At 49.1% G+C, this 12,604-nt stretch overlaps 2 protein-coding genes across 4 annotated transcripts in view; both read right to left on the bottom strand.

The window, feature by feature from the left end:
• LOC310835517 (uncharacterized protein) overlaps window positions 1–12,604 on the bottom strand; it is a 691,527-nt gene that overhangs the window by 188,463 nt on the left and 490,460 nt on the right. The window lies entirely within an intron of this gene.
• Window positions 1–12,604, bottom strand: part of SEMA6B (semaphorin 6B) — a 174,407-nt gene that overhangs the window by 46,069 nt on the left and 115,734 nt on the right. For 2 of the 3 annotated variants that reach the window (XM_083720286.1, XM_083720287.1), the window contains exons 2-4: window positions 10,352–10,484; window positions 7,880–8,006; window positions 1,553–1,616 (exon numbers count right to left, since the gene is read on the bottom strand). In XM_083720286.1, coding sequence (XP_083576412.1) covers window positions 1,553–1,616; window positions 7,880–8,006; window positions 10,352–10,457 — 297 coding nt within the window. In that variant the 5' untranslated portion in view covers window positions 10,458–10,484. Of the gene's footprint in view, window positions 1–1,552; window positions 1,617–7,879; window positions 8,007–10,351; window positions 10,485–12,604 lie in introns of those variants that run through there. The other variant, XM_083720288.1, reaches the window with a different exon arrangement.

Genomic DNA, 12,604 nt, shown 5'->3' on the forward strand with positions numbered 1-12,604 from the left:
CAGCCGTACCTTGGAAATCGAACGGAATCTGTTCCAGAAGTCCGTTTGACTTCCAAAACGTTCAGAAACCAAAGCGCGGCTTCGGATTGGCTGCAGGAAGCGCCTGCAGCCAATCGGAAGCCATGGAAGCCCTGTCAGATGTTCGGGTTCCAAAGAATGTTTGCAAACCAGAAAACTTGCTTCCGGTTTTCGATTGTTCGGGAGCCAAAACGTCTGAGTACCAAAACATTTGGGATCCAAGGTATAAGATTTACCAACCAAAGTGGTATTCAGCTAAGTTTTACTCACCGAGTAGACCCACTGAAATGAATGAATGTGGTGCATTAATTCCAGCAGTTCTGCTCTCAGTATAAAATGTAGTTGATTGCCACCCAAAGGCTGCAACCATAACCCAATTTGCCTAGGAGTAAGTCTCATTGCATTCCATAGGACTTACTTCTGAGCAGACATGGTTTCATTTGCACTGAAAAATCTTCTTTCGGAGGGACCTCCCTGGTTCTAGCCTGTAATTTCCTGTTGCCTCTTTTCCCTGGGCTCAGTATCCATTTCAAAAATGCCCTCTTTGCTACGCTGCTGAGCTGTGACACCGGCTCTTATTGGGTGTGTTCTGTACTGTTATATCTCCGTTCTGTTTTACTGAGAAAATCAATAAAAGCCTATTTAAAAATAGCCCAGTCCTGTGAAGATCCATATCGAACTGAGAGGCAGTCAACCTCCAAGGGAGTACTTTTTAGCAGGGTCTTTTGTTTCAAAACATTGGGTTCGATCCAGTGCTTAAAAAAAAAAAAAAGGTGTTGGTACCCACGTTGTTACAGAAAGTGTCGAACTTTTAATATACCGTATTTTTCGCTCTATAGGACGCACCCGACCATAGGACGCACCTTGTTTTAGAGGGGGAGAAAAAGAAAAAAAATTCTCCTCCTCTCTGCTCAGCGCCCCTTCAGCGAAGCGGCAGGAGAAACGGAACCCCTTCCATTTCTCCTCCCGCTTGGCTGAAGGGGCGCTGCGCAGCTCTCCCTCTCTGCTGAAGCCGGGAGAGTCTTGCTCTCCCGGCTTCAGCTAAAGGAACCCGAAGCCTTTGGAGTGCAGCGCAAGGTCCCGCTGTTCTCCGAAGGCTTCAGGCGGCTATCCCTGAAGCCTGGAGAGCGAGAGGGGTCAGTGCGCACCGACTCCTCTCGCTCTCCAGGCTTCAGCGAAAGCAACGCGAAGCCTCCGGAGCGCGGAGGGAGCGCTCCCTCTGCGCTTTGGAGGCTTCGCGTTGCTATTGCTGAAGCCAAGGAGCCGGCATTCGCTCTATAAGATGTACACACATTTCTCCTCAATTTTTGAAGGGGGAAAAGTGCGTCCTATAGAGCGAAAAATACGGCTATATATTTAAAGGTGCTGGTACTGCATAACCTTGAGTACCCCCAGAAAAAAAGTACACTATCCAGCCAATTTTAGTCCTGCTCAGAGTAGTCCCATTGCAGTGAATGGGCCTAAGTTAATCATGCAAATTAATTTCACTGACAAGGGCTACAAAGACCCTTCACTTTTGAGATTTTTCACATACCTGATGGTAGCGCATTTCACTGGCCGAGGCCTCAGGTTCAAGGCTGATGCGGTACAAGTTGTCCCTGAGAAGAAAAGAAAGAGAGAGAAAAAAAAAATTGAAGTCTGAGATATTCTGCTTCCTCTCCCATCTTTTAGAAGACCATAGAATCATAGAGGTATCCGTTTGGAAATTCCACATATCCAGAGCCAAGCTTGGGCAACAGGTTCTGGGTTCGAATGCTAGTAAATCTGGCTCCGGGTGCGAGGCGGTGCTAGCAAAGTACCCCCAGTGCCCCCTGGCATGCTGTGCTAGGCTTAGGCTGGCAGCATCAGCCACTGTATTCTGCTCTGGTCAGACCTCACCTGGAGTACTGTGTCCAGTTCTGGGCACCACAGTTCAAGAAGGACACTGACAAACTGGAACGTGTCCAGAGGAGGGCAACCAAAATGGTCAAAGGCCTGGAAACGATGCCTTATGAGGAACGGCTAAGGGAGCTGGGCATGTTTAGCCTGGAGAAGAGGAGGTTAAGGGGTGATATGATAGCCATGTTCAAATATATAAAAGGATGTCACATAGAGGAGGGAGAAAGGTTGTTTTCTGCTGCTCCAGAGAAGCGGACACGGAGCAATGGATCCAAACTACAAGAAAGAAGATTCCACCTAAACATTAGGAAGAACTTCCTGACAGTAAGAGCTGTTTGACAGTGGAATTTGCTGCCAAGGAGTGTGGTGGAGTCTCCTTCTTTGGAGGTCTTGAAGCAGAGGCTTGACAACCATATGTCAGGAGTGCTCTGATGGTGTTTCCTGCTTGGCAGGGGGTTGGACTCGATGGCCCTTGGGGTCTCTTCCAACTCTATGATTCTATGATTCTATGCCCGTTGGGTGAACTCGCTGGCATTCCTCGTCCCTCATTTTCATTTCTCCACAATGCAATACTCTACAAAAAGCTCTGCAGTGTCAGCGAATTAACATTGAGGATTCCAGGGAGGCTGGGCGTATGAGTTGGCGGGGGAACTTTGGTTTCTCTCAGTTTTGCATTGTTCAAGTTTTAAGCGGAATCCGTCACACTTCCACATCCATTTGCGAGTTTTTAAAAACCTCACTGGCACATCACTGCAAATTTCTCCCGATAATGACATTTTCATACGCAGCTTTGCCTAGTGTACACATGATTTGCAAAGCGATGCTCTTTAAGACAATGGACCACTGTCCATTATTTTCACTAATGCATAGAGGCAGTTGGAGGATAGATGGCGGCTAACAGATTGAGGTTGAAGTACTGTTTCTGGGGGACAGGAGGCAGGCTGGTGTGGAGGACTCCCTGGTCCTGAATGGGGTAGCTGTGCCCCTGAAGGACCAGGTGTGCAGCCTGGGAGTCGTTCTGGACTCACAGCTGTCCATGGAGGCGCAGGTCAATTCTGTGTCCAGGGCAGCTGTCTACCAGCTCCACCTGGTACGCAGGATGAGACCCTTCCTGCCTGCAGACTGTTTCGCCAGAGTGGTGCATGCTCTGGTTATCTCTCGCTTGGACTACTGCAATGCGCTCTATGTGGGGCTACCTTTGAAGGTGACTCGGACACTACAACTAATCCAGAAAGCGGCAGCTAGACTGGTGACTGGGGGCGGCCGCCGAGACCATATAACACCGGTCTTGAAAGACCTACATTGGCTCCCAGTACGTTTCCCAGCACAATTCCGAGTGTTGGTGTTGACCTTTAAAGCCCTAAACGGCCTCGGTCGAGTATACCTGAAGGAGTGTCTCCACCTCCATCATTCTTCCCAGACACTGAGGTCCAGCACCGAGGACCTTCTGGCGGTTCCCTCGCTGCGAGAAGCCAAGTTACAGGGAACCAGGCAGAGGGCCTTCTCGGTGGTGGCACCCACCCTGTGGAATGCCCTCCCACCAGATGTCAAAGACAAAATTAACTACCAAACTTTTAGAAGACATCTAAAAGCAACCCTGTTTAGGGAAGCTTTTAATGTTTAATAGGTTATTGTATTTTAGTGTTTTGTTGGAAGCCACCCAGAGTGGCTGGGGAAACCTAGCCAGATGGGTGGGGTATAAATAATAAATTATTATTATTATTATTATAGAGAACAGTGACGGTTTTAGGTGCGTCCGATATGTGTGTGCATCAAACCGAACCCAGAAGTATCCCAAAAACATCACAACAACATCCCAAAAAGGGGCAGGGCAGAGGCAGTATGGGGGGGGACACAAGGGGATGTTTGCAGGATTTTCCCATGGTGTTTCAAATATCTTATTCTTCTTTGGCGATCCCTCGTAGCCGAGTAAGATTGTCTTCTATAAACACGGTTTTAACAGTGAGTCCGTAAGTGACTGTGGAGGCCTATTCTGGATCCTCACGTCCTTCCACAGTGGGGACATAAGTTTCTGGGCAGGAGTTGATCCCGGTGAGGGTTTGCCAAGCGTGCCTTCCTCTTAGCACGTTCCTCCCTTTGGTCCTGAGTTCGAGTGTCTTCAAAGCCCATGACACCTTTGGCAAAGGCTGTTCTCCAATTGGAGCGCTCCAGGCCAGTGTTTCCCAATTGTTGGTGTTTATACTACATTTTCAAAGATTTGCCTTGAGACAGTCTTTAAACCTCTTTTGTGACCACCAGCATTAAGCTTTCCATTTTTAAGTTTGGAATAAAGTAGTTGCTTTGGAAGACGATCATCAGGCATCTGCACAACATGACCAGTCCAACGAAGTTGATGTTGAAGAATCATTGCTTCGACACTGGTGATCTTTGCTTTTTCCGGTAAACTGGCATTAGTTCACCTGTCTTCCCAAGTGACGTGTAAAAATTTTTGGAGACACTGTTGTTGGAATCTTTCGAGGAGTTGGAGATGGCGTTTATAAGTGGTCCACGTTTCACAATCATACAGTAAGCTTGGTAGTACAATAGCTTTGCAAACAAGCATTTTGGTTTCCCTGCGAATGTCCCAGTCCTCAAACACTCTGCATTTCAATCGGGAGAAAGCCGCACTCGCAGAGCTCAGGCGATGCTGGATTTCGGCATCAATGTCGGCCCTTGTGGAAAGGTTACACGGGGATGTTTGCAGGATTTTCCCATGGTGTTTCAAATATACATGACTTCACTTAAACATGCAGTGCCTTGGGACCTAAATGGGCGGTTGCCCATGCATTTTCTTAAAAATGCCTGCATTACCCCAGAATGTGCATTTTGGAATGTATTACAGTGGTACCTTGGGTTAAGTACTTAATTCGTTATGGAGGTCCGTACTTAACTTGAAAATGTTCTTAACCTGAAGCACCACTTTAGCTAATGGGGTCTCCTGCTGCCGCCACGCGATTTCTGTTCTCATCCTGAAGCAAAGTTCTTAACCCGAGGTACTATTTCTGGGTTAGCAGAGTCTGTAACCTGAAGCGTATGTAACCTGAAGCGTATGTAACCCAAGGTACCACTATATTTAAAAAGGAAAATTGAAGGTGGAGGAGGGCCCATCTTAAGAGCAGAGGGATGGCCCTTTAAATAATAATAATAAAAATTATTATTATTATTATTATTATTATTATTATTATTATTATTATTATTTACTTATACCCCACCCATTTGGCTGGGTTTCCCCAGCCACTCTGGGTGGCTTCCAACAGGAGATTAAAAATACATTAAAACATCAGTCATTAAAAAACATCCCTAAACAGGGCTGCCTTCAGATGTCTTCAAAAAGTCAGGAGTTGTTTATTCATTTGACATTTGATGGGAGGGTGTTCCACAGGGAGGGCACCACCACCGAGAAGGCCCTCTGCCTGGTTCCCTGTAACCTCACTTCTCGCACGGAGGAAACCGCCAGAAGGCCCTCGGCGCTGGATCTCAGCGTCTGGGCAGAATGATGGGGGTGGAGATGCTCCTTCAGGGATACTGGGCCATTTAGGGCTTTCAAGGTCAGCACCAACACTTTGATTTGTGCCCGGAAACGTACTGGGAGCCAATGTAGGTTATATAGGTTTCTGGGTTAGTGGAGTTTGCAACCTGAAGCTTCTGTAACCTGAACCGTATGTAACCTCAGGTACCACTGCACTTGGTGGGGAGAATTGCATTTCAACGTTCAGGTAAATGCACACATTGTTTCAGAAAATGCAAATCCGGTGGGTTCTCCTTTAAACGTGAGCCAAATTGAACTTCTCCCTAGACCACGACTTCCATCAGTGATGGTGGGTGCACCCTAGCATTCACCTAAGACGCCCTGTGCCGCCGGTCTGAAGGGTAAGCAAGTTTGGATGCCAAAACCAAGTACGTACCAGGGGCCCACAGTTTCTTGCGTGCAACCCATAAGGCGCATCGCCGCCACTTGTGACTGACGGGTCTCCCGGCCTCAGCGACGCACCCAGGCGCTCTGTTTACAAATGGCAGAGTCGCGCTTCATTACCCCACCAACCCCATCTGCGCAGCCCAGACTTTAAAAGTCCCATTAAAAACGCAAATAGATAAAAATTATATACCCAGAACAGGATTTATGATGTGCAAGGTGAGGTGCGGAAGGAGGGAAGAAGGCAGCGCACTGAGGAAAATCCATGCACATGTCTGGAGGTGATTTAGCGCTTTATTGGGGTGGGGGTGCGGATACCACCCCAAAGCATCTAAAACGGCTATGCATGATGAGAATTCAAGAGCCAGCCCACCCAATGGAAAGTACAACTAATCCAGAATGCGGCAGCTAGACTGGTGACTGGGAGCGGCCGCCAAGACCATATAGCACCGGTCTTGAAAGACCTACATTGGCTCCCAGTACGTTTCTGAGCACAAGTCAAAGTGCTGGTGTTGACCTTTAAAGCCCTAAATGGCCTCGGCCGAGTAGACCTGAAGAAGCATCTCCATCCCTATCTTTCAGCCCAGACACTGAGGTCCAGCTCTGAGGGCCTTCTGGCGGTTCCCTCTGTGCAAAAAGCGAGGTTACAGGGAGAGGGCCTTCTCGGTGGTGGCGCCCGCCCTGTGGAACGCCCTCCTGTCAGATGTCAACGAAAGAAACAACTACCTGACTTAGCTGGTATTCACAGCCCATGTCGTTAATGTAGATTTTGACAAATTTTATTAAAAATAGCTGCTCTTCTTCTTCTTCTTCTTCTTCTTCTTCTTCTTCTTCTTCTTCTAATTCTTTGAGATTTTGCATCTTTGGGCAATCTACTGCTGTCTGAAACTGACTCATCTGACTCCTGAGTCGCTCTGAATAGGCCTTGCCCGAATTTGATGCACAGCCCTATTCATCGCTTTAGTTTTGGCCACTGTGAGCGTCGCAAGGTGAATATAGTGAAGGTTTCAGGAGAAGCCGGAACGCAGTGCGACGGAAACAGCGCAGTTTGCGGTGAGCGCAGGGCAGGGCAGGGCAGGGCAGAAACCGCGGCTTCGCTATATACCTCGCGACAAGGCTCTAGACCTCATTCTGGGAAGGCAGCGCAACTCTGAAATTAGGCAAGGCAGCAGTTTGCAGAGCACGCCGAAATCTACCAGGCAGAGTGCCTTAACCCGGCCTCGCCATTCTTAATTTATCCTGTTTTTTCTGCTGTGCTCTTCCTCTGGATTTCAGGTTGCTATGGAGATACAGCAGTCCGCAAGCTAGGCAACTCTGCACCCCCTTTGTATTATGTCTCCGCTTCCACCCCCCTTTGGCTCCTCCAGCAAATATTCGATGCTACTCTTAAAGGCACAGGAGCCTCACATTGCGAGGTCACTGAGGAGAGAGTGCATTTGAACATGCGCAGAGTGCCTTTCCCTTCTCATGGATGGGCCAGCAAATAGGGACATTCTGGGATCAGACAGGAAGCTGGGATGGCTTTCGTTATTCCGGGACTGTCCCTGGAAAATTGGGACGCTAGGAGGGTATTATTCCACCATAAGGTAATGGTGCAACGACTCTGGGGTTGGAGCGCTCATCTCGCTTTATTAGCCAAGGGAGCCGGCGTACAGCTTCCGGGTCATGTGGCTGGCATGACTAAGCCGCTTCTGGCGAACCAGAGCAGCACATGGAAACACCGTTTACCTTCCCGCCGGAGCGGTACCTATTTATCTACTTGCATTTTGATGTGCTTTCGAACTGCTGGGTGGGCAGGAGCAGGGACCGAGAAACGGGAACTCACCCCGTCACGGGGATTCGAATTGCCGACCTTCTGATCGGCAAGTCCTAGGTTCTGTGGTTTAACCCACAGCGCCACCCGCGTCCACCATAGGCAATTCATATTGCAGCTCTCAGTTTTTAGAAGGGAATAAGTCCCTCTTGCCTTCACCGAATAACCACGGTCCCCGTTTCTAAATCATGCACTGAGCTTCGGAATGCTATAGGGACACCAGGAACATCTTAACATGCCAATATGTATGGGGTTACCTGTCTCCTATGTACAAAGTCCTGTTGAACGTCAACATTCGTTGGATCCTGAGGCGCTCTGCGCCGCCATCTTGGCTGGAAAACCGGCCCATCCCGTTGCCCACGAAGACCAGGTAATGCTTCACATCTGGGGGAAAGCGAGAGAAGGTCAAGGGGAAGTTGGAGAAGTTTATTTACGTTTATGTAAATAATAAAGATCACTCTTCCAGTGGAAACTGGGTCCACAGCCACACCATGCAGCCGAAGCACATTCAGTACATGTGGCTTCCCTCAAAGGATTCTGGGAGCTGTAGCGTGCACCCTCACAGAGCTGTAGTAGTCACCAACCTTAACATACGACAGTTCCCAGGATTCCATGGGAGAAAGTCATGTGCTTTAAATGTATGGTGCAGATACCTCCTAGTAATGTATACAGATACTAGAGACCAGGGTCAGTACATTATTATTATTATTATTATTATTAATAATAATAATAATAATAATAACAACAACAACAACATTTTTTTTTTGCCCCGCCCTTCTCGGTTCAAAAACCGGGCTCAGGGCGGCTAACAACAAATTTAAAACGCTTAATTATAAAAGCAGCATAAAATACAGTATAAAAACATTAATAACAATAAAATTCAAAAATCCATTAGATAATCCCCATGGCTAGCTGGCTGAATTGGTCCTACTTGGGCCAGCGAGGAGGCCAGGGGAGAATTAGCTGTGGGGTCTCAGAGCGGGTGATCTTCATAAAAGGGGAGGGGGAGGGAAGAGAAGGGAAATAGAAGATCAGTCTGAATTCAAATTAAAGGCCAGGCGGAATAGCTCTGTCTTACAGGCCTGACGGAAAGAGGTTAAATCCTGCAGGGCCCTGGTCTCATGGGACAGAGCATTCCACCAGATCGGAGCCATCACTGAGAAGGCCCTGGCCCTGGGGGAGGATAGTCTGACTTCCTTAGGGCCCGGGACCTCTAAACTATGGTTATTCATGGACCTTAAGGTCCTCTGCGGGGCAGACCAGGAGAGACCAGGCATAGGCAAACTCGGCCCTCCAGATGTTTTGGGACTACAACTCCCATCATCCCTGACCACTGGTCCTGTTAGCTAGGGATGATGGGAGTTGTAGTCCCAAAACAGCTGGAGGGCTGAGTTGGCCTACGGCTGGAATAGACCCATTGGAATTAATAGACCTCTGAGAAGGACTCACATTGAATGAAACCCACTGTCTACCTCATAAAAACAAAAGCTGTCGGAATAATTTTAAAAAGTGCCTTTCAGATCAGGCACCTTCACCGACACAAAGGAGGCCCCATCTCTCATCCATGATGCAAATTGAATAGAATGGAATGGAATCTTAGGGACATCTCAGACTCATCTAGTCCAACCCCCTAGAATGCAAGGAATGTCAGGTCAAGCATACATGACAGACGGACCGCATGTGGAGTGCTGTGTGCAGTTCTGACCGCCTGACCTCAAAAAAGGACACCGAAGCGTTGAAAAGGGTTTCAGAAAAAGGCTGGGGCAACTCCTCCAGGGAGAAAGGGTGCAGAATTGGGGAGCTTTTCGTTCAGTGAAAAGTTGAGTAAGTTTACAAAATTATGCCGGGCATGTAGAAAGTGGAAAGAGAAAAAGAATTTCTCCCCCTCTCATAACACTAGACTGTCTCGCCAGAGTGGTGCATGCCCTGGTTATCTCCCGCTTGGACTACTGCAACGCGCTCTACGTGGGGCTACCTTTGAAGGTGACCCGGAAACTACAATTAATCCAGAATGCGGCAGCTAGACTGGGGACTGGGGGCGGCCGCCGGGACCACATAACACTGGTCCTGAAAGATCTACATTGGCTCCCAGGACTTTTCGGAGCACAAGTCAAAGCATTGGTGCTGAGCTTTAAAGCCCTAAATGGCCTCGGCCCTGTATACCTGAAAGAGCATCTCCATCGTCCAGCCCGGACCCTGAGGTCCAGCGCTGAGGGCCTTCTGGCAGTTCCCTCCCTGTGAGAAGTGAGGTTACAGGGAACCAGGCAGAGGGCCTTTTCGGTAGTGGCACCCGCCCTGTGGAACGCCCTCCCACCAGATGTCAAGGAAATAAACAACTGTCTGACTTTTAGAAGACATCTGAAGGCATCCTTGTTTAGGGAAGTTTTTAATGCTTGATCTTTTATCGTGTTTTTTAATCTTCTGTTGGGAGCTGCCCAGAGTGACTGGGGAGGCCCGGCCAGATGGGAGGTGTTTAGGCGAGAAATAAAACTGCACACAGTGTTTGTGGAGCAAGAAAGTCCCTTTGGCTTCGACCGCTGACCATTATGGGATGGGAGCTGGACTTCCATGACGTCTTTGATGGCCCCACAGATTCCCTAACTCTTGGCAAGAATGAAAAATATTTTTTTGGGGGGGTGGCAGAGGGAATTAGGCTAGCCCCCCCTTTTTAAGTAGCACCAGCCCAGCTCCATCCTCCTTCGTCCACATTCTGTCCCAGCCTCACTTACAGTCGTCAAGGGCCACACTGATGGGACCAGGCTCTTCGGGGAAGAGTGCGTGAGTTTCCCCTTTCAGTAGGAAAAGTAGGACGAGCGGCAGACAGGCGGGCCTCATCGTCTCCTCTCGGAGCACGCCTCACACCTGCAGGGGTAAAAGATGACAGAATAATGTTAAGCCATTACCCGGGTGTGTTGTGGTCCGTGTCAGTAACAACCTGTGGTGCACTGAGCCCCGATAAAACTCATGGGAGGCAGAATCAGAGAACCAGAGGGATGGAATGGTCAAGGAATGGAGGGAGATGGTAGCCCACAGGTGGGAAAAGGTGCATTGTTCTCCCATCCTCCAGAAATTTCCCTCACAGCTCTGGATCTTGCACGAATGCTCCCCAAACCAGCTCAGGTAAAGGGACCCCTGACTATTAGGTCCAGTCGCGGCCGACTCTGGGGTTGTGGCGCTCATCTCATTTTACTGGTCGAGGGAGCCGGCGTACAGCTTCCAGGTCATGTGGCCAGCAGGACTAAGCCGCTTCTGGCAAACCAGAGCAGTGCACGGAAACGCCGTTTACCTTCCCGCCGGTGTGGTACCTATTTATCTACTTGCACTGGTGTGCTTTTGAACTGCTAGGTTGGCAGGAGCAGGGACTGAGCAACGGGAGCTCACCCCGTCGCAGGGATTCGAACCGCCAACCTTCTGATCAGCAAGTCCTAGGCTCTGTGGTTTAACCCACAGCACCACCTGCGTCCTCTCAAACCAGCTCAGACCCGTCTATAAATTTCTGAGCTACACCTGAAAGTACCGCAGCTACCAGGAATCTACGATAAAGGGAATATGAATGATGTTTTTTTTAAACGGCAGAGCTTTGAAATATTTCTAGTTCCATCTTCCAGAGTGGCCTGCCCCTGTTTTGCCGCCCAAGGCGAAACAGGAAGGTGACACCTCCCGCAGTTGGCGGGATTGCGAAATCTTTCGAAAGTTCTGTGAGATAGTGCCAGGATCTACAGCCGCCACAGCCACACAAGTCTGGCAGCCGCCATGGGCAGGGTGTCTACGGAGGAGAACACTGTCCCGCGAGATTCTGCCACCCAAGGCAGCTGCTTCAGGCTGCCTTATGGGCCGGCCGGCCCTGATTCTCTTCTATATACAGTGGTGCCCCGCAAGACGAATGCCTCGCAAAACGAAAGGGTTTTTCGGTTTTTGCGTCGCTTCGCTAGACGAATTTCCCTATGGGCTTGCTTCGCAAGACGAAACGTCTTGCGAGTTCTTGCGAGTTATTTTCCTTTTTCTTAAAGCCGCTAAGCCGTTAATAGCCACTAAGCCGCTAATAGCAGTGCTTCGCAAAACGAGAAAACCGCAAGACGAAGAGACGCACGGAACGGATTAATTTTGTCTTGCGAGGCACCACTGTATTTCTTTAGACCAGGGGTAGTCAACCTTCTTGGGATGCAGGTGGCGCTGTGGGTTAAACCACAGAGCCTAGGACTTGCCGATCAGAAGGTCGGTGGTTCGAATCTCCGCGATGATGGGGTGAGATCCTGTTGCTCGGTCCCTGCTCCTGCCAACCTAGCAGTTCGAAAGCATGTCAAAGTGCAACTAGATAAATAGGCACCACTCCGGCGGGAAGGCAAACGGCGTTTCCATGCGATGCTCTGGTTCGCCAGAAGCGGCTTAGTCATGCTGGCCACATGCCGCAGAAGCTGTACACCAGATCCCTCGGCCAGTAAAGCGAGATGAGCGCTGCAACCCCAGAGTCAGCCACGACTGGACCTAATGGTCAGGGGTCCCTTTACCTTTACCTAGTCAACCTTTTTATACCTACTGCCCACTAATGCATCTTTCTTGATGGTAAAATTTCCTTACTGCCCACCAGTGCTTGATGGAAGGAGGATTCAGCTCATGCTGTAGAACCCCACACAGCGCCCCTTGAATCCTGAAATGCCCACTAGTGGGCGGTAGGGACTAGGTTGACAACCCCTGGTTTAGACCCTTTGGTGCTTTCATCTTCAATATAATAATTTTAGGGGGAAATAAACTTAACAAATCACACCACACCATTTTGATATTTGCTTAGTCTTCTTAAGCAACTTTACTGCTTCAGCACTGCAGCTCAGAGCGTTCCGAATGCTGGAAGTTTTTGCCAAGGATCATTTGAACTGATGGGCAACTGGACCAGCTCATTTAGTAAAGGGTTAGAATCATAGAATCATAGAATCATAGAGTTGGAAGAGACCACAAGGGCCATCGAGTCCAACCCCCTGCCAAGC

Source organism: Podarcis gaigeae (genome assembly GCF_964106915.1).
Source record: "Podarcis gaigeae genome assembly, chromosome: 18".
Lineage (NCBI taxonomy): Eukaryota > Metazoa > Chordata > Lepidosauria > Squamata > Lacertidae > Podarcis > Podarcis gaigeae.